The 19,268-nt window shown below is 38.9% G+C and overlaps 2 protein-coding genes across 3 annotated transcripts; one reads left to right on the top strand and one right to left on the bottom strand.

Annotated features, from left to right (window-relative positions):
* Window positions 1-2,277: 2,277 nt before the first annotated feature.
* LOC111593442 (dual specificity mitogen-activated protein kinase kinase hemipterous) lies at window positions 2,278-14,253 on the bottom strand. The gene is made up of 11 exons (XM_030223560.1): window positions 13,803-14,253; window positions 11,013-11,488; window positions 10,464-10,643; window positions 10,049-10,269; window positions 9,806-9,973; window positions 5,746-6,287; window positions 5,273-5,680; window positions 4,429-4,509; window positions 3,778-4,245; window positions 2,508-3,114; window positions 2,278-2,431 (listed from the first exon to the last, which is right to left on the bottom strand). The coding sequence occupies exons 1-11, from the start codon at window positions 14,194-14,196 to the stop codon at window positions 2,293-2,295; spliced, it is 3,684 nt and encodes a 1,227-aa protein (XP_030079420.1). The 5' UTR covers window positions 14,197-14,253; the 3' UTR covers window positions 2,278-2,292.
* A 1,270-nt stretch (window positions 14,254-15,523) lies between these two features.
* On the top strand, window positions 15,524-18,762 carry LOC111593410 (dual specificity mitogen-activated protein kinase kinase 6). Of its 2 annotated transcripts, XR_003944185.1 has the most exons (6): window positions 15,524-15,844; window positions 16,392-16,782; window positions 16,850-16,982; window positions 17,687-17,889; window positions 17,958-18,276; window positions 18,721-18,762. XR_003944185.1 is itself a non-coding variant. In XM_023306136.2 (5 exons), the coding sequence occupies exons 1-5, from the start codon at window positions 15,783-15,785 to the stop codon at window positions 18,174-18,176; spliced, it is 1,008 nt and encodes a 335-aa protein (XP_023161904.1). In that variant the 5' UTR covers window positions 15,524-15,782; the 3' UTR covers window positions 18,177-18,622. The 2 variants fall into 2 exon arrangements, 1 of the variants encoding a protein (XP_023161904.1); XM_023306136.2 differs by lacking the exon at window positions 18,721-18,762 and having other exon boundaries at window positions 17,958-18,622.
* Window positions 18,763-19,268: the final 506 nt, after the last annotated feature.

Consider the following 19,268-nt stretch of genomic DNA (forward strand, 5'->3'; position numbering starts at 1 on the left):
ACACTACACGCAAATGCTTCTGCTAAGGTAACGTCGAAATATCAAGCTAAAATATTAAATTCGATCTGATCTATATGATCAGATGAAAGAAATCAAATTGGTACGGTTGGAATTGAAACACTACTCGCAAATGCTTATGCTAAAGCATACATATTCAATTTGCTTCGATCATATATATGTTATAAAGTTGCATCAATTAGAAATTTGATTTGAATATATTTAAATATTTCATAGGATATGATTATATCAACGAAACAATTAATGTTGGAACGATTGAATCTGATGGAATACAAATGAAACAATTGGCCATGAAACACGAATAACAACTGTTCAATATATATTTGGAATTAGATAAGTTAAATTATAGTAATTAAAATATGGAAAATTGAACAAGAGAAACTATTGGAATTTAAATTGGAGTGGGCGCTTATAGGCCATGACGTCGATATATAACAGAGAAAAAATTTATATGATAAGTATTTAATTTTTTTTTCAATTTGGGGGTTTTTTAGATCCGTTTTCATTTTATTTAATTTTTGAATTATAGACTTTAATTATTACATTTCTTATTGTTGTTATTATCATTATCATTATCATTACTGTTATTAGTATTATTGGTATTCATAAGAGTTTACATTCATTTGATTTTGTTGATTTACTTAAATGTTCGCAACTTTTCATCATTTTCATATATATTTTACAATATTAATACAGATATATATACATATACATATATGTGTGTACATACCATACACTATATATCATTGGTTAAAACTAAAAAGTAGACCTACAGACCGATGCGCATATATGTACACATATACATACATAAGTATATAGTCCAAAAAGCTTAAACTTTAAACACATAAATCAGTCGAAATACATCATTTAATTATTTTATTTTTTACTTTTCTTTTCTTTTTTATTTTAAATAAATTAACATACAAATAAATTTAACTTGTTTTTTTTTTGTTTCGAAATTTTGTTTACTTTTTTTTTAAATTTTGTTTGTTTAATTTTACAAAGAGAAAAAAAAGAGAAATTAAATTGGATTTTGATTACAAACAGCAAATGCAAAACATACACATTCGATATATATATATATATATATTTATATATACATATATATGTGTGTGTGTGTGTTACATATATATACACATGATTTTCTTATTCATTTATATACAATTTGAATTTTTAAATTTTGTTTTTGTTTTTCTTTTTTGGGCTAAAATTAAATAATTTACTCGTTAATTTGTTATGAACGCACAGGAACAAAACATTGAGGTCGCTAAGCTGCACACACACACAAACACACACGCAAAGATACAAGTTATTAGAAATTTGTAGTATTATGTTGCGGCTCGATATATATATATGCATATATATGTATTACATATGGTAAGCTAAGGAACTTGGTTTGAAAGAATTCTATTTTGATAACGAAACAAATAATACATAATAATACAAATCAACTGAATATAAACATACACACACACATATATATATATATATATGTACATATGGCAAGTCTTTTCTGCATATAGTACATAGTATATAACTGTTATGATCTTATTATAATGTCTATATAGGTTTGGCCAAAAATCATAATTAAAAACTTTGCTCAAGAAATTTAACTATTGCACTATTATTGTTGTCTCAGCATTTGTATACAAATATATATATATACATATACATATATGTGTGTCTATATTTTGCTGCATTTTAGTATTTCAATATATATATAAACAGATATATATATGTATATATGCTAGTTATATGGCGCTATTGCAGTTACAGTTCGTTTCAGTTGACTAACAAAATTTATATATATACACTCACACAAATACACATACACACACACATGTATTATTAAAAAAAAAAAAAATACAAACATTTGTGTTACAAGTTAAAAGAAAACATATTTTTGTTGTTGTTGTGAACTAGTTTGAATTAATCATTAGAAGACTCAAGCCTTAGCTACGGCCTAAATATATATACGCTATATATATACGACTTTTGAACACTTTCGTTTGCTGTTGTTGGTTGTTGGTTGTTCACATGTATTGCTTGTAATTGTTGTTTGTTGCTAGCTGCTTACAGGTCCAGCGAGTGTCTATACGTTGCTGGAGGCCCAACGTCCGCCGCTGCTGCTGCTGGAGTTGTTGTCGCTGTTGCTGTTGCTGCTGTGTTGCTAGCAGCAACAGTTGCTGTGTCTGCTGTTGTTGCTGCTGCCTCGTCGTCTGGCCCATCATCGAAGCCATACCAACATCACATGACCATTATTTGCAGCGCTACTCATTGATCTATGGTGCGATAGATGCGTCGCTGCGGCTCGGGCGTGTAGTGGATGCGCGTGCGAAAGTGCTGCGGCGAGCCGGGCACACTCTCCGAGCCGCGACGTGGCGGCGGCAATGGCGGCGATGCCGAAACATATCTGAAAGACAAAAGCACACAAGTTAGAAGCCGTCAATAGGTTGCGTTTGTTGTTGTTGTTGTTATTCAACTCTCACCGTCGCTGCAGCAGCGGTGAGCCCGCTGGCTGGCCGCTCAGCTCGAGCAGATTTTTGCGCAGCAACAGCGGCGACTGGCCGCGATTGTAGCGTGGCGGTGGATCCGGACTGCGATGCCGTCTATCCAGGCCCGCCAGCAAATGTGGACTGGGCGGTGTGCTGTTGCTGCCGCTGCTGTGATTGCCGGCGACAATGCCGCTGCTGGCGTAGCGACGCAAGAAGCCGCTCGTTGCCGTCGCACCGCCAATGCTGTGCACCACTGCAGCGCTGCCCGTTAGTGGCTCCGTGGTGGGCGAGGTGCTTTGGCTGGTATTGTGACTGTGGCTGCTGCTGCTGCTGCTCGCCGCTGACAGCGTGCGATAATAATAGGTTTTGGCTGTCGTATTGTGGTTATGGTTGTGGCTGCTGCTGCTGTTGGTGGTTGTGGCGGTGCCATTATTGCCTATGTTGCGATAGGCTGGCGGTGCTGGTGGCGGCGCCAGCGCCTGGGCCGGCTCCTGTTCGTTGCCGTTGACCAACGTCTGAGCCGTCGCTGTGGAATTCAATTGGGTTTTAACATAGGTCGCAAATTGTCGCTTCATGGCGCCAGCGAGTGTATTGAACCAGCCTGATTGATTGATGGATTGATGATTGATGTGCAGTGTGCGCGTGCGTGCGTGTGTGTGTGTGTGGTGCAAGCGTGCATGTGTGTGTGTAAACAAAGAGAAAGAGCATAAACAAAAAGCGCACAAGCGAGCCAAAGAATTAGTTGAGAGCCAACACAAAAACAGGTAAGAGCGCTCTAGTCGGCTGTGCCCGACTAGTAGATACCCTGCAACCAGCAACCTGGTCCCCTCTGCAATATTTCACACATACACACATACTCATGCATTCATGTATGACCTAAGTATGTGACATTTTTGAGGCATCTAGATTTTAGGCTCTTTAAGTTATGCCTCAAAAACCAAGTTATAAAATCGATTTTTATCGAAAAGCAATTGATATGAAGATAAATATTATATACTTAAGCTGGGCATAGACCAATATGGAATATATATCTATTCCCAGTTGCAGTCTCTAGCATTTGTAGTTTACGAGTTCGTACGATCGGGCGGACAGACTAAGAGCACTGGATCGATAGAGCTTATCGAACCAGACTTGCCATATTCAATGAGTTCATGATATATACAAAAACAAGCCGAACAGGAAAACAAATAAATTCAAGCGCAAACATCGTGGATGCATATCAAATGAGCGTAACATAGCTGACAGCTTTTTGTCTGCCACTCACCGGCATCCGTTTGAGTGCTGTAGACGTGCTGCTGCTCTCTGGCTTCGAGATTGTTGCTGCTGTTGCTCGGCTGCTGGCCCAGCAGCTGGCGCCGCGCATACAATTTGCTTAACTTGCTGCCGGCGACTTGAGCCGTGCCATAGTCCGGCTGCAGTTGCTCAGGCGATCTGCTGGGCAGGCTGCTGCTGTAGAACGCACTAATGTCGCTAGCTGTTGCTGCTGCTGCTGCTGCTGCTGGTGGTGGTGTTGCTGCTGTTGTCGGTGTGAGCGGCAATGGCTGGTATTGCAACTGGGCCGCATTGCCCACACCAAAGTGTCCGGCGGCTGTGGCACATGGAGAGGCGGGCGCTGCGCTGGCTATTTGCGAGCACGTCGACTGCGTCGATGACTGACTAGAGGTGGAGTGCGATGAGGGTGGCGCCACATAGTTGCTGTGAAACGGATTCGTGCTGGTGCCCGTGGTGGTTGCCGGCGCAGCACGCAGCAGCGTTGGCGTCAGCGGCGGCACCGGCGGCGGCGACTGAAGAAAGTGATAAAGTTGCGGTGATGACTGTGGCTGTTGCTGTTGCTGCTGCTGCATCTGATAATATTGTGGCAACTGTTGTTGTTGCTGCAGATGATGTTGTTGTTGCAGATGTTGTTGCTGCTGCTGCTGCAGCTGATGTTGCTGTTGCCGCTCGGCTGCCTCCTTTTCACGCAACTGATTCTGTTGATGGTAGAAGCGCTGCAACACTGCATAGACAGAGACAGGGAGAGAGAGAGACACAGAATTTTATTAACATGGACTGAACTATAGTGAGCTAAAACACTTGTATAATAAACTTTGTGTTTATCTTAATTGAGTTAATAAATCTATATTTAGCAGTTAACATGCTGAGCATTTCCTAAACTATGTTGTGTAGTTAAATATAGAGAAAACTCAAGTCAACAAAAAGCCCACTTAAAGACATGAAAATGAACATGGATAATGCATTTTTGATTGGGCTTAAATACGCTAACTTTGCAGAGTTATAAAGTGTTCTGAAGTTATGCACAGTTACATAAATATATAAACATGATTGCTACTAATTAACAAATGTGAACAAGTTGTCTAGAGGGGCATTACAAATGCCTGCCAATATCATTGCTAAACCTTGCTATCATCGTCTTACAACTCCTGCTATATTTGATTGCAACAGAGAACAAAAGCGAGTGTTTAGTGAGAGCGCGAGAAGTAAACAGCAACAAAGTGTTCTGCCATACAAAAGATGTTGCTTGTGGCTAATAGTTTCAAAAAAATATATAGTAAAAGTTATGCATCAAGAAAATTTATCAACTCTTAGCTAATGCAGCACTACTTTTATAAAAGACAGGAAACTAAGCCCTTGTTCACTGGGATACTTAAAAAATCGATTTAAGCTGCTCTACAGACTCTTGTTATGTTGTGCAACATTAACATATATATATATATATATATTTCTTAAATGATATATCTTCTATGCTAAATGTCCCTCACCTATGGGACTTTGATTGCCTGGCTGCAATCGCTGCTGTTGCAGTTGCTGCTGCTGTTGTTGCTGATTGTTGAGCTGCAATGTTGTTGGCATTATTGTTGCTGTTGTTGTTGTTGCTGTTGCAGTTGCTGTTGCCATCGTTTGCTCCATTATTAGATGCTTGCGCTGCATTGTGGGCGAGCTGACTGCCAAATTGACATTATCAATGCTACTATCACAGGTGTCGTAGGGCAGACGCCATTTGGGCGTGGCCAACAGCTCCGTGGGCGTTTTCACTTTCTTATTATGATGCGGCAGTGTTGTTGGAGTTGTTGTTGCTGTTGTTGCCGTTGGTGTTGTTGCTGTAACAATTGGCTGATGTTTCTTCTGACTGAACGGCGATGTGGTTAAATTGCGTAAAATCGATTGACCTGCAACAGACAAAGGGCGTTAGTCAGTGGGCGTGAGTGTGGGCATGGTCATGGTATGCACATACCTATGCTGCTAAAAACAGACTCCTTCTTGGGACTCTCATCGTTGTACTTGTAGTGAGAGCCATTGCTCAGCTTGCGCTGCATGAAAGGCGATTTCCGATAGAGCTTGCCAATGTCATTGTTACCGCCGCCGGCAGCAGCTGCTGCAGCTACGCCAGCCGGTGGCGACATGGGACTGGGACTGGCGCCGCTGCTGCTGCTGCCACTGCCACCGCTGCTAAAGTAATTCAATGTGTTTGACGTTGCTGCTGTTGTTGTTGTTGTTTGTTGAGGTAGTTGTGTGGCTGATTGTATGAAATACTGCGTAACCGGCAACTGCTGCTGCTGCTGCTGCTGCTGCTGCTGCTGCTGCTGCTGATAGCTTGGAATCTGTGTGGGTTTTATTGTCTTCAGCGTTTGGGTTTGTGTTTGCGTTGGACTGCGCGTTGCTCCTGATGCTGCCGCTGTTTCAGTTGTTGCAGTTCTTCCATACAATGTGGCAGCTTCCTTGGCGCGTGTTGCTGCTGCTGCAGCTGCTGTTGTCGTTGTTCCTGTTGCTGTTGCTCTGCAAGTAACGCGTGAGTGTTAATAATTGTTGCCAATATAAGGAGAGAACACACACACACACACACAAAATGTACGCCAGCATGGCAGCGAAAGAGTGAAAAAGACAGAAAGACACAAAGACAGAGAGTGAGGCAGAGAGAGAGAGAGGGATATAGAGTTTGTGTGTAATGCGAGCGAGTGAAAGCGGGAGGCATGTGTGTATATACGTGTTGATATATGTGTGTGTGCGTGTAATGGGCATATGTTTAGATATAGCGAGATGTCATATAGGACATGTATGTATATACATATATATAAATATGAAAGCTAAATGAGATCAGTGAGACAATGAAGCGTATGAATGAGAGAGGGAGCAATATACTAAACAGAGAAAGCACTAAAAAGGGAGGTAGAGAAAGAGAGAGAAAGAGACTGCAATAACCATTGATACCAAATATCAACAGGTGTGTAGTATAAAAAATCGATAACTATCGATAGTTAGAACAATTAAAAACCTATTGAATTATCGCACTATAGTGAACATTACGTAGAACATTTGGTTGAAGCTGATTTCTTAAAGATATTTAAGATAATTTCGATAATCCAAAATTATGTACAAAGTTAAAATCGATCATAATCGACCATTTTCGATATCACTTTATATCGATAGTTTTCGAAGATAACGTAAAAATGCCCGATTGTGCATAATCAGTTGCTAGTAATGAGCATATCTAATCATAAATGGTTTATCGATCATTATCGATAAGCAGCCATAGCAGCCAATCGTAAAATCTGCAAGTTTCTCCCTCTCTCTCTCTCTCTCTCTCTGCCGCTATTTTGTTCACATTTAACGTCCGCAAAATGTTGGATACTCGTTATAAGTAAGCTTATTAAAAATGATTAATCGATAACAATGGTTATCGATGTATGCCTCATGTCTGCACTTTCTCTGTCACTTTCCCTTTTGTCGTACTCTTTTAAGCGTTCCCAAAGTAATTGTCTAAAAGTGTTCCATTTGCCAAAACGTTTCCCTACACATATGCTATGGACCACATTTTGAGACGCTAGATGGCGCTGTAAGAAACTGAAAAAACAAACCAGGAATGGCCATCGAATTGTGCAATGAGTCAATTCACCCAAATAACCAAATGAGAACGAATGAAATGGAACAAGCGAAATGCTGCAACGGGATAAATACATAAAGAACACATATATACATAGATATTAAGTATATATACAATTTTATATATACAAAAGCGGTATGTGCAATGTGTGATGGCATTGAAACGAAACGGAATATGAAACAGAACGAAACAATTGCGCTGCAAACATTTATGAAGCGAAACAAAAGCTACAAATTTATGGAAATAAAACAACAAAAATAAAGCAAGAAAATTTCAAAGCCAAAAATTTACCTCGATCGCTGTGTGAAGTCTATTTATTTATTTAACCACTTTTATTGTTTTAATATTAATAATAATGAAAAGGTGTTAAGCAACAGGCAACAGGCAACATGCAGCGGAATTACAGTAAAAGTACATCAATTAATTAGTAACAAAATGAAGATAAAATTTAGTAGTTAAAAAATACAGGAAGAAACAATTAGAAATTAATTAAATCATGCGCATCAAATATCAATAATAATAATAACAATAATAATAATAATAATCATAATAATAATAACAATAATAAAACTCGGTCGTACTTACTGAATATTACTTTTGATAGATACTTTATTATTTAATTTTTTTGGGACGATTTTTGCTTAATGGTTTTTGATTTATCTTGATTATATATCGTGGTAAGGGTATTTAAATTAATATTATATATTTATATATACGCTCATAGATACATATATATATATATATAGTTATATAATGGTTGATTGCTTGCATTATTGGTTATAATTAATTAGGTTTTTGTTGTTGTTGTTGTTGTTGTTTTTTATGTTTTAATTTTTTAATGTTTTCATGTTTTGGTTTTAATCGGTTTTACAGTTTGTCTGGCATTATCTTTGCTTGTATCATATATAGTAAATATATATATATATATACACGTATATATATACATATACACATACATATATATATATATATACATATATATTAGGAATTAGGTAACCTACAAAAAATTGTAATAAAAAAGATGAAAATAGAAAATCAAAAAAGAAACACACAAATTAAATAGTCAATAAAACGCAAAATATTCGAATTATATTTGTTTCTCTATTGTTTCTGGTTTCTACGTAATACCTATTTGGGAAGAAAGGGGGGTTGGGTGTGGTTTACTAGAGGGGATTGGGTACGTCGATGCTAAAAATTTATACATGGCATATGCACTGCTCATTCTGTACGGACAGTCCATTTTATGAGCTTCGATTTTGGTTGTGGAACGAAACGGAATGAAACATACTTGACTATTCCACTGAGCATGGCTATATTTTGATTTAAAACGAAACGTAATGAAATCGAGAAAGCTTGAATGTTTTGATCTGACTATGTCATGAAAACAAAACGGAATGAAACAAATTGGAATGATTAACGTAAGACCGTTTAGATATTAAACGAAATGAAATTGTATTAAATGGATTCAAATGCATTTCTTAGGGATGAGTTTCTTTTCTTAAAGGAACGAAAGGGAATGAGACGGTCTTGAATGTTCGTCTGCCACAAACTATGTTTTACTTTCAAACGAAACAGAATGCAATAGAAAACTTGAATGCTTTTCTTGGAAACAATACGGAATGAAACAAAATGATTCAGATGTATAAATTAGATAAAATAATTCGACTTTCGTTTTTCCCCCAGAAACGAAACGGAATGGAACAGACTTTAATGCTCTTCAATACGCCCGCAGCCAGTGCATCTTTTTAACATAAATGTAAGTGTTACGAAAGAAGGAAAACAAATCCAAAAAAGTAGCTAAAAAGGTAATAGCAACAGGTAGTAGAAATGTGCTCAAATCTTAGTAAAATAGGATACAAAAAATCATAAAAAAAAGTGAAGTAGAAGAGTGTGTGCATAATAGGAGAGAAGGAAGAGAGGCATGCCAACATTTTGCTAAATTTAGGAAGGAGTTAAAAGTGAAGTTTAATTTTAATCTTTTTTTTTTTTTTTTTTTATTTTTTAGTTTACAAACTCAGCAAACACCCTGGAATTAGGTACGATTTTTAGTTGTAGTTCATTATTTAAGTTTTGTTTGGCAATTTTTTTTTGGCCTACCTGTTAGGAAATTGTTTTTTTTTGTTGTCAGAGTTAGGCTGAAGAGAAATCAAAATAGAAAACGCAACGTAACGGAATGAAACAAAAGCGGAAACGGAAACAAACAATTGAAACGAAGCGTTGTTGTGTTCATGACGCCCACACACATACAAACACACACACGCACACACACGCACGGACACACAGGCACACAGACAGCAGGCAAATGGCTAAAGGCAAATTGTTCTCATATTTGTTTGCTGGCTCGGGACGTGGGTCGGGAATGTTGGCTTATATCGAGAGGTCGGCTTTAACTTGTGGAGCTCGTAGAACTCACCTCGTCAGGGTGGCATCACCATTGGCGCGCAGACGCTTTCCGGCAGCTGAGTCCATCACATTTTGAAACCAGCCTGGCACATCGACCTTGGCCTGCTCATACATCTTGATAAATGGCTGGGCCAGCAGCTCCGGATACTTGGGTCGATCCTGATGGTTCTTAGTGAGGCTAAGGCCACATGCAAACAGAGCGAGAGAGAGTGTGAGGCAATATGTATAGATATGCGTACTTCAATCACTTTACCACTTGATGACAAAGTCACGAAACTGTTGACTGAAATTGTAGCCCTCGCCGCTGGGCAAACAGGGCGGCTCTGAGTCGAGCACCTTGGTCAGCACCTCAAAGTCCGTGTTACAGCCCTCGTATGGTGAGCGTGCAGTTGCCAGCTCCACAAGCGTTATGCCCAACGACCAGACATCCGCTCTTATATCGTACTTTGGTTTCTTCGGATCGATGCGTTCCGGCTGCAATAGACACAATTTTGGTAATTCGATATCGATATATATATATATATATATATATATATATATATATATATATATATATATATATATATATATATATATATATATATATATATATATATATTTATATATATATATACTACAATTTATATATATATATATATATATATTTATTTGGTACTATCCCGACTTACCGCCATGTAGGCTGCACAGCCAGCGGAACGTGTGTTCGCTTTAGAGTCTACTAAGCGTCCACTAATCCCAAAATCGCATAGCTTTATATTGCCGCGCTCATCAATCAAAATGTTCGATGGCTTCACGTCGCGATGGATGACGCCGTGTTTGTCCTTCAGATAGGACAACGCATTAACCGTCTGCAAAGCAGAAGATAGAAAACATTAAATAACCAAGGATAAGGCTTGAGTTCAGTGTTGTATAACAGCAACAGTTGTTCTACAAATCCTCTACAATTTAACAACACTGACTAAGAGTTAAAGCTTCTATGATTCTTCTAGTTTTCTGAACTATTTATTAAAATCAGGGTTGTAAAGTACCCCACAACACTAAAAAATATCACTTATAATTCAAGTTATATAGTTGGCACTCTGTATATAAGAAAGGAGTGATGTAAAGCACAAAATGTGTATAAATTTTGTCATTTATCAACAATACATGATTTATCTATTACTTTAAAGAAACAGTGTTGCATAACGACACTTCTACACTTCACTCACGAAACTTACCGCCACAGTGACCTTGCCTAGAATTGGCTCCGGCACCGGTTTCTTGGTCAATTTAAGCAACTTATCGAAGCACATGGACATCAGCTCCATGCAGATCCAGACATCCGGATCGCGTACAAAACAGCCCAAGCACTTGACTATATATTTGCAGTCGTGCGACTTAAGCACAACATCCAGATCCATGAGAATGCGTTTGTTCTCCTCGGCGTTGCCGGTGCGTCGCATTTGTTTAACGGCAATGATCGTGTTGCTGGAGACGTGCAGCATTTTGACCACATTGCCGCTGGTTCCGTTGCCCAAGTCACCCAGATGCTGTAGATCACGGATATCTGTCGGATAGTGGCGGCCATTGATTTTCAGCTTGCCCGTCTGGCCCATTATCATCTTCAGCTTTTTATCCGTTTCCGATTCAGAAGGATGCGAATGTGTTAGCAGCGGCAACATCATGCGAGGTCGAGTCGATCCTCCAGTTTCACCTAGATACATAGAGAGGCAGAGTGAGATCAGTTTTCATTTAAATGTGCATAAATAGGCTTGAATTCTTATCAATGTGTGGATAAATCATAAATAGCGCAGCAAATTATGTTGCCCTTTTAACCTTTTTCCCGCTAAATCTGAACATAGTTTTCTTGGAGATATTGAAAAGGAGCGAGTCCAGCTGGTTTATAGTTTTTATTTTACCTAATTGAATAACGTAACACATTTAAAGTTCCGTTAACATCAACATTTCATCAAGTTGAATTCATTTAGCGTTTGCAGCTCTTTTCCTTAAACAGCTTTTAGCTTTGTTTTGATTTTCACTGATTTTACGTTTTGTTGTTCTCCAAAAACGGCAACACTGACCAATAACCGTTAGTCAAAAACAAAGCGAATATACGTGCGTATATATATATATATATATAAATGTGTGTGTGTGTGTGTTCATGCACACTGGCACAAAGCTCATTTACTTCGAGCACATTCGCTACTCAAGGCCAATGTTATCAATTTCGTTGATTTGAAAACGTGGGAATTTGCTTGGCCAAACATTTTAATCTATATCTATAAATAGTTTTATAAACAGGGCGCAAAAAATGTCAATAGAAGTGGAAGTATTTCATATTTACTTTTTTATTAGCCAAAATAAGGAAAATAGATATATATATATATTTTTTATCAATATGTGGTACCACAGCAGTTCGAGTTCGAGTTCACCTTTTCGAGCTTAATTTGTTCTCAGGACATATAAAGTGAACAACAGTAAAATAATATTTAACATACTGATATTTTCATATGTATACAAGTAGACCTATATCAAGTCTAGCTTGCCCCACTGTGCCTTACATTACAAACTGCGAGACGCATAAAGTGCGTTGTTATTGTTAAAATTATGACAACAATAATTGTTGTTATTGTAAGCGTTAAATAGTTATTACTTATCAGTTGCCTCAAATGAAATATTACTACTTATAGCAACAACAATGGCAACAATAAAACGCAAGACGAAGACAAATTTCGCCGCAATCCTCACGCGAGTCACGCTGTCTCCGCTGTCTTCGCCGCAGCCGTCGTTACTGTCTTACTGTAGCTTATGCGTGTGTGCATGTGTGCGGGTGAAGAAACGCGAAACCAAAAGCGAATACAAAAACAAACAACAATGTGAGCGAGCGACGGCGACAACGGTGAAGGCGGCAGCGGTGGCGGCGAAGTGCGCGTATCAAGACATTTACTCCGGAAATGCCAAAAAAAATGCCAACAAACATACCAAATGAAATCGGCAACAAAAGCAGCGACGAGGACACACACATGAACAAATATAAACGCACCAAATGGGAGAGCATCTGTAGACTGAGTGGGAAAGATAAAACCGAGCTGCAAAGTGCATTTCCCGTTAATTTGCAATGAACCTCACGTGTGCAGGGCGTGCACAAGTCAATTGAAATTGGACCAATACTGCAAAAGAAAGGGAGTTGCAAAACCAATTGGACTTGCTATTGTACTGTTTTAATTAATAGGTTACCGACCTAGTTGAAATTGTCTGTGGGTAGATTATGATTCCAAATTGGAAACATTTTAAGACAGTTCAATCATATTTTCTTGTTGGGCAAAAATGCATTTGCTTATTGGAATAAACATATAATAAAAGTGTAACTATTTCGTATTTTCTTTATAATATATATAATAGATAAAAACCAATTGCATCATATATGCTGAAGGTCTTTTTTTATCAAATAAAAAGATATATTAGAAATTATATTTACATTTAAAGATTTTCTCATTCAAGCTTAAAATTTCCTATTTGAATTCCCATTGATATGTCTATTTATCGATAACATTTGCAAGCCGACAGTTAAAAGGACAAATCTAATAGGAAACAATGCGAATCTGACAAACACACACACACCCGCACACAGCCAATCACAAAGCAAGCGATGCTGCAGCGACGCGGACAAGTGTATGTGTTGATGCTGCCGCTGCTGCGTCGCTGCATTTGGCGAAAACAAGTTTTCGTGTTGTTTTTGGTTTGTTTTGCTCACAGCGTGCGCTTATCTATGCAATCGAAACGCAGAGATCGATAACGTGTGCCCTTTGTTGAGGGTATTACATGCAAGTACATGTCCACTCACACACACACACACACACATACAAACGTATATACGTATATACAAACGTATATGTGCAGCTGAATTCATAAGTAAATGACTATTTATCATATCTATTGAATCGCCAATTTCTTATCAACACCAACACCAATACACACACACACATGCATATGCACATATATATCTATGTATTTTGGAATTAACTTACGTATGGGCAAACTGGGCGTTGGGCGCATACTCCTGGTGGGCAGGACAAAGATACCAGACGACAGAGACGTTGACGTCGACGTCGGCACCGGCAGCGCTGTCGCTGGTCTGGTTGGTGAGGCGGCGACATTGTTGGCGGAAGAGGCATCGGCAGCGGCGGCTGCTGCTGCTGTTTCTGCTGCTGCTGCCGCCGCTGCGGCGCTAACGGCCGCTGCACTGTTTGGTGTTGCTGTTGCTGTTATTGCGCCTGTGTGTGTTGTTGTCGTCGATATTGTTGTTGGCCGAACACGCTTTGATAAGACGATTTGTTCATGTGATTCGTTTTGCGCCTGCAGCGCCACCTCCAGCGACTGCAGCCGACTGCCAATTGTCTCAAATTCGATTGTGCTGGACATTGTTGCAGTTGCAGTTGTTGTTGTTATTGGTGTTATTATTATTATTATTATTGTTAATATTATTATTATTATTATTATTATTATTATTATTATTATTATTGTTGTTGCTGTTGTATTCTCTCCTCTCCTCTCCTACTGCTTCTCTTCTAGTTCAGTTGTTTCAAATTCGATTTTCCCAGCGTTTTGTATTTATGGCTGCTGCTGCTGCTGCCGCCGCACACATGCACACACACACGGACACACACACACAAGTGTGCGTGTGTGTGTCTCTTTTAGTACTGCACTTGTATACGTGCGCGTGAACTTTCCACTTGCAGAGGCCGCAAAACAACAACAAAAAACTTTACTTTAGAAAAACAAAAAACAAAAAACAAAAACAGACACGAAATACGACGGAGACGCACGAACGAACGCACGCACTCACGCACGACACAGCAGAGCGCAACAACAACAACAATACAGCTCGCGATTCTTTTCCTTCCTTTTTTTATGCAGCAGCAACACTCGTTAGTTTTTGTAGGCGTTCGCTTTAAGCTATTGAGCGTTACACGCGGCGTTTGTTTAGAATTGTGGTTGGCTGGCGCGCGAACACTTGCACTTTTGCAATACACATTAAAAATTTGCTGTATTTACTGCTTAATTCGCATTGCACATCTATTAAACAATGTGAAACAGTCCACCACCAACAAGAAGATAGTGTCTCAGTGTGACCATATGTCAATAGTGTGTAAATACGCTGAGCTGCTTTATAACCAGCTGGCCACGATGAATCAATATATCGATATATTTATCATTGTTTTGGGGTGAAATAGTTCAATTTATGCACACATGCTCACCGTGTACTTTGAATAGGAATAAAAGAAAACACAATAAAAACTAATTTTACTGATTTCCACGGATTGGCAGGTATTTATTTTTGGCTACAATCTATAAAACTATTTTCTGCTGTTATCTCAAGGACATACACATAATCTAGTGTGACCAAAGAAAATACCAAAATTTCATTTGTGATTAAAAAACGTACAGGAAATGGCTGAGTTGGCAACACTGCGAATATCCCACTGTATTGTTTTCAACGAGGACGAGTTCTACGCGAGTGTTGGGTGAAAAAGAAAAGAAAACGAAAAACTAAATATCAAAGAAAAGTTAAGCGACAAACACAGTCAGAGCCGCAGCGAGCGCGGCATTTGATCTGCATTTTTTTCTCAACACGCACAAGTGAACGCGTAGCAGGCAAACATTTCTACAACACGATTTGACCAAATGTGGTAAAAATAGCAAAAAGCAGCAGCAGCCGCAGCCGCCGTCGCCGCCGCTCTATCGACGTCGACGTCGCCGTCGCTGTCGACGGCCCAATAAAAACCCACACAGCAGCAGCAGCAGCAGCAATAATAGTATCAAAAAAGTGGAGCAAATAATTTCAGTTACCAGGCTAAACGTGCAGCGCAACACGCGTGAACAGCTCCAAAAAGTGCAAGTGCAGGCCGCCAAAGACGCACACGCACATACACCCACCTATCCAAGCATATATACATACGCTCATATACACTTACATCCATACACATATATATAAACGACAGAGCGCAATGTCACGACCACGTCCGCGCCTCACACCCATTGGCATTCCGCGTGAGCCGGAACCGGCATTGTAAGTGCATTGGGGGTTATGACATTATGACACTTGTTCGTTTTGCTTTTGCCTATGCTTCTGCGTGTCTGCGCCTGTGTGTGTCTATGCAAAGTTTAGCTAATGTGTGCGAAGAGTACGCAAGATAATCTATGCTTCTTTTTTTTTTGGCATTTTGTTTTCGTGAGTGTGTATGTGTGCGTATGCATGTGAATACTTGCAGATTGAACTGGTTCGATGAACTAGAAAAACCCCACAACTCTGTGTGCTTGATCGAATATTGTATACCCCGGGCAAATTAAAAGTTCAAATATTCAAACAATTTTCTTAAAAGTTCAATTGATATTCAGTTAGCTTAATGTTGTAGTCCCGCTCCAACCAATGCCAATTAGCCGAAGCAAAACGAATAAGCCGCAAATGTCATATAGCCATAGCAATAAGTAGTCCGTTAATACACTGTTAATTATATACTGTTAGCATTTCGCCAACAAAAAATGATACTGTGAACATTTGACTGTTAACCATAAGTATTCTGTTAACATACTGTTAAATTACATGCCGTCCACAGCGTGCCACCTCGTAATCTGGACTCCCGGGCAACCATACAAATTGGCGAACAAACATTTGACATCGATGCGGACAGCTTGGAGAAGATTTGCGATTTGGGCCGCGGTGCCTACGGCATCGTGGAGAAGATGCGACACAGGCAGACGGGCACAGTGCTGGCCGTCAAGCGCATCCCAATGACAGTGAACTTTCGTGAACAGCAACGTCTGATCATGGATCTGGATATTTCGATGCGATCCAGCGATTGCCCCTATACGGTCCATTTCTATGGAGCCATGTATCGCGAGGGCGACGTCTGGATATGCATGGAGGTGATGAACACCAGCTTGGACAAATTCTATCCGAAGGTCTTCAAAAACCAGCTGACCATGGAGGAGACGGTGCTGGGCAAAGTAAGCCATGCCCTATACCCTACTATCTCCATCTCTCTCGCTCTCACTATATACATACTTTTCTCAGATCGCGATGAGCGTGGTTAGCGCCTTGCATTATCTGCATGCCCAGCTGCAGGTCATCCATCGCGATGTGAAGCCATCAAATATATTGATCAATCGAAGCGGCCAGGTGAAAATATGCGATTTCGGCATCTCAGGTAAACACTGTGTTCTCTTTCCATTTCGTCTCACACGATTCATAATTATAGACCGTCGATGAATTAAGATATAAAGCATAGGCTATGGATAGAACACCTCAATTCAGCTCACCCATATTTAGCATTTGTTCTGTTAGGAAACAAATGGAAAAGGAAGTGGAAGTGGAACTAAACTAAGCAGTTAACAGGCTTAAATATCAGCAATTTCTTTGCACTATCTCTAAGCTAAGAAATGAAATGGAAATGGAACAGTGAAAATTAAAGTCCAACTGCTGATTGCCAATTTCATTCCATTTGTTTCAACACATTCGGATTTCCTATGCAAGCCATTATTTAAGAAATCTAATGGAAATAGAACAGCGAAGAGTGAATTGTTTAATTTGGCCTGATAAATTCGAACCGTTTTGTTCCTTATAGCTTCAAGAGCTTCCAGCTTCGCAGAGAGCAATTGACAATTGTCATAGATATAGAAAGAGACGTAGATGTATAACTTAAAGAATCAAATGGAAAAGGAACAGTTAGACGTTATTCCAAGTGCCAGGATTCAAAATTAAATTTAAGGAATCTAACGCCAATCGAACAGTACTAATATATCGATTATCGATTAGCAAAATATCGATACGCAATTTCATACCACTTCATTCGAAACAAGTCTTAATTCCCATTTAATAGACTTCCTTATATAATCGTGCTACTCTTGGCAGGCTATCTGGTCGATTCGGTGGCAAAGACTATAGATGCTGGTTGCAAGCCATATATGGCACCGGAACGTATCGATCCGCAAGGTAATCCAGCCCAATACGATATACGTTCCGATGTCTGGTCGCTGGGCATAAGCATGATCGAAATGGCAACCGGGCAATATCCCTATAACAAATGGCGAACGCCCTTCGAACAGCTGCGTCAGGTGAGAGCCACCACCTGGTGACAGGTGTAGCCAAAGCTAATGTTCTTCTTCTTGTGACGTTGTTTTAGGTAGTTGAGGATGATCCGCCACGACTGCCAGCTGACAAATTCTCCACAGAGTTTGAGGACTTCATAGCGACCTGCTTGAAAAAGGATTATACGGCGAGGCCCAATTACGAGCAGCTGCTGCGGCATAGCTTTATTGTGGAGCATTTACAGCGCAACACGGATATCTCGGAGTTTGTGGCCAGAATATTGGATCTGCCCGATGAACAGGCGTCGCAGTAGAGCGGCTGCAGTAGAAGCTGAATTAGGAGTAGATCGCGCGGAGTCAATCAAGGATCAACATGTCTTCTCTACTCAATGTGAAACTATTCAGAAACAAATTGTAAATTGCCGCCGTCTTCTACATGCATTTTGTGTGTCTGTGTGTGTTTGTGTGAGTGTGCATGTGTGCATGAGTGTCAATTTCTCTCTCTCTCTCACTATGTGTGCAAGTCTCTCTGCATACATGAGTTGTAATCTTCTATATATCTCTCTCTTTCTCTCTGACTATGTTTGTGTGTGTGTGTGTATTTTTTCCTTTTCCTATATCTCGTTTACTTCCTCCTTTTCTATCTGTGTGCGTGTTTGTGTGTGACTGTATGTGTAGCAAGACACTTGCAAATCTTATTAGCTTAAGTACAAAACAAATGAAATCAATTATAAGGCACACACATACACCCACACACACACACACAAATATATATATATATATATATATATATATATATATATATATATATATTTACATATTAAATAAACTGCAAAATTGAAATTTTGACATTTGCAGCGCTCAAAAGATCGAAACGTGAAAATTGAAACAAACAACAAAAAAAACTAATATATAATATATACATTATATATATATATATATATATATGTATATATATATATATATATATATATATATATATATATATTTGCTTATATATATAAAAACGAGAAAAGAAAACCAAACTGTGCCTCAGCCTTGGCAGCCCAGCAGTCCAGTTGCTGTCAAACTGTAAAATGTAAAACTAAATTTAAAAGAAGAAAGAAAAGAAAACAAAACAAACTATTAAAGGCCGTGCAACATGCACCCAGCAACATGCAACACGAAGGAATTCAAACAACGCCAAGCAAAATGTGTAAATTGTTTAACAAATATACGTGAAATAGCTAATTAATGTTGAAAGCAAACAACAATTTGTGTAATTATTTGTTGATTTATATATCTATATAAATATTATTTTTGTTTCTAATAATAATAATAATTAACTTATACGCATATACCTTAATATAAACTCACTGTAAAATGAAGCAAAAACAAATACAATTTATTGAAAGAAATGCTTTATT

Source organism: Drosophila hydei, unplaced genomic scaffold, assembly GCF_003285905.1.
Source record: "Drosophila hydei strain 15085-1641.00,03,60 unplaced genomic scaffold, DhydRS2 tig00000237-arrow-arrow-pilon, whole genome shotgun sequence".
NCBI lineage: Eukaryota > Metazoa > Arthropoda > Insecta > Diptera > Drosophilidae > Drosophila > Drosophila hydei.

Bases quoted from the DNA above. Each gene is read 5' to 3' on its own strand.
- LOC111593442 (XM_030223560.1), bottom strand. From the start codon at position 14,196: ATGTCCAGCACAATCGAATTTGAGACAATTGGCAGTCGGCTGCAGTCG. The intron at 11,489-13,802 runs GTAAGTTAATTC...CTATGTATCTAG, and splicing joins AACGCCCAGTTTGCCCATAC to GTGAAACTGGAGGATCGACT. The intron at 10,644-11,012 runs GTAAGTTTCGTG...TCTGCTTTGCAG, and splicing joins TAGGCAAGGTCACTGTGGCG to ACGGTTAATGCGTTGTCCTA.
- LOC111593410 (XM_023306136.2), top strand. From the start codon at position 15,783: ATGTCACGACCACGTCCGCGCCTCACACCCATTGGCATTCCGCGTGAG. The intron at 16,783-16,849 runs GTAAGCCATGCC...TACTTTTCTCAG, and splicing joins AGGAGACGGTGCTGGGCAAA to ATCGCGATGAGCGTGGTTAG. The intron at 16,983-17,686 runs GTAAACACTGTG...TACTCTTGGCAG, and splicing joins ATGCGATTTCGGCATCTCAG to GCTATCTGGTCGATTCGGTG.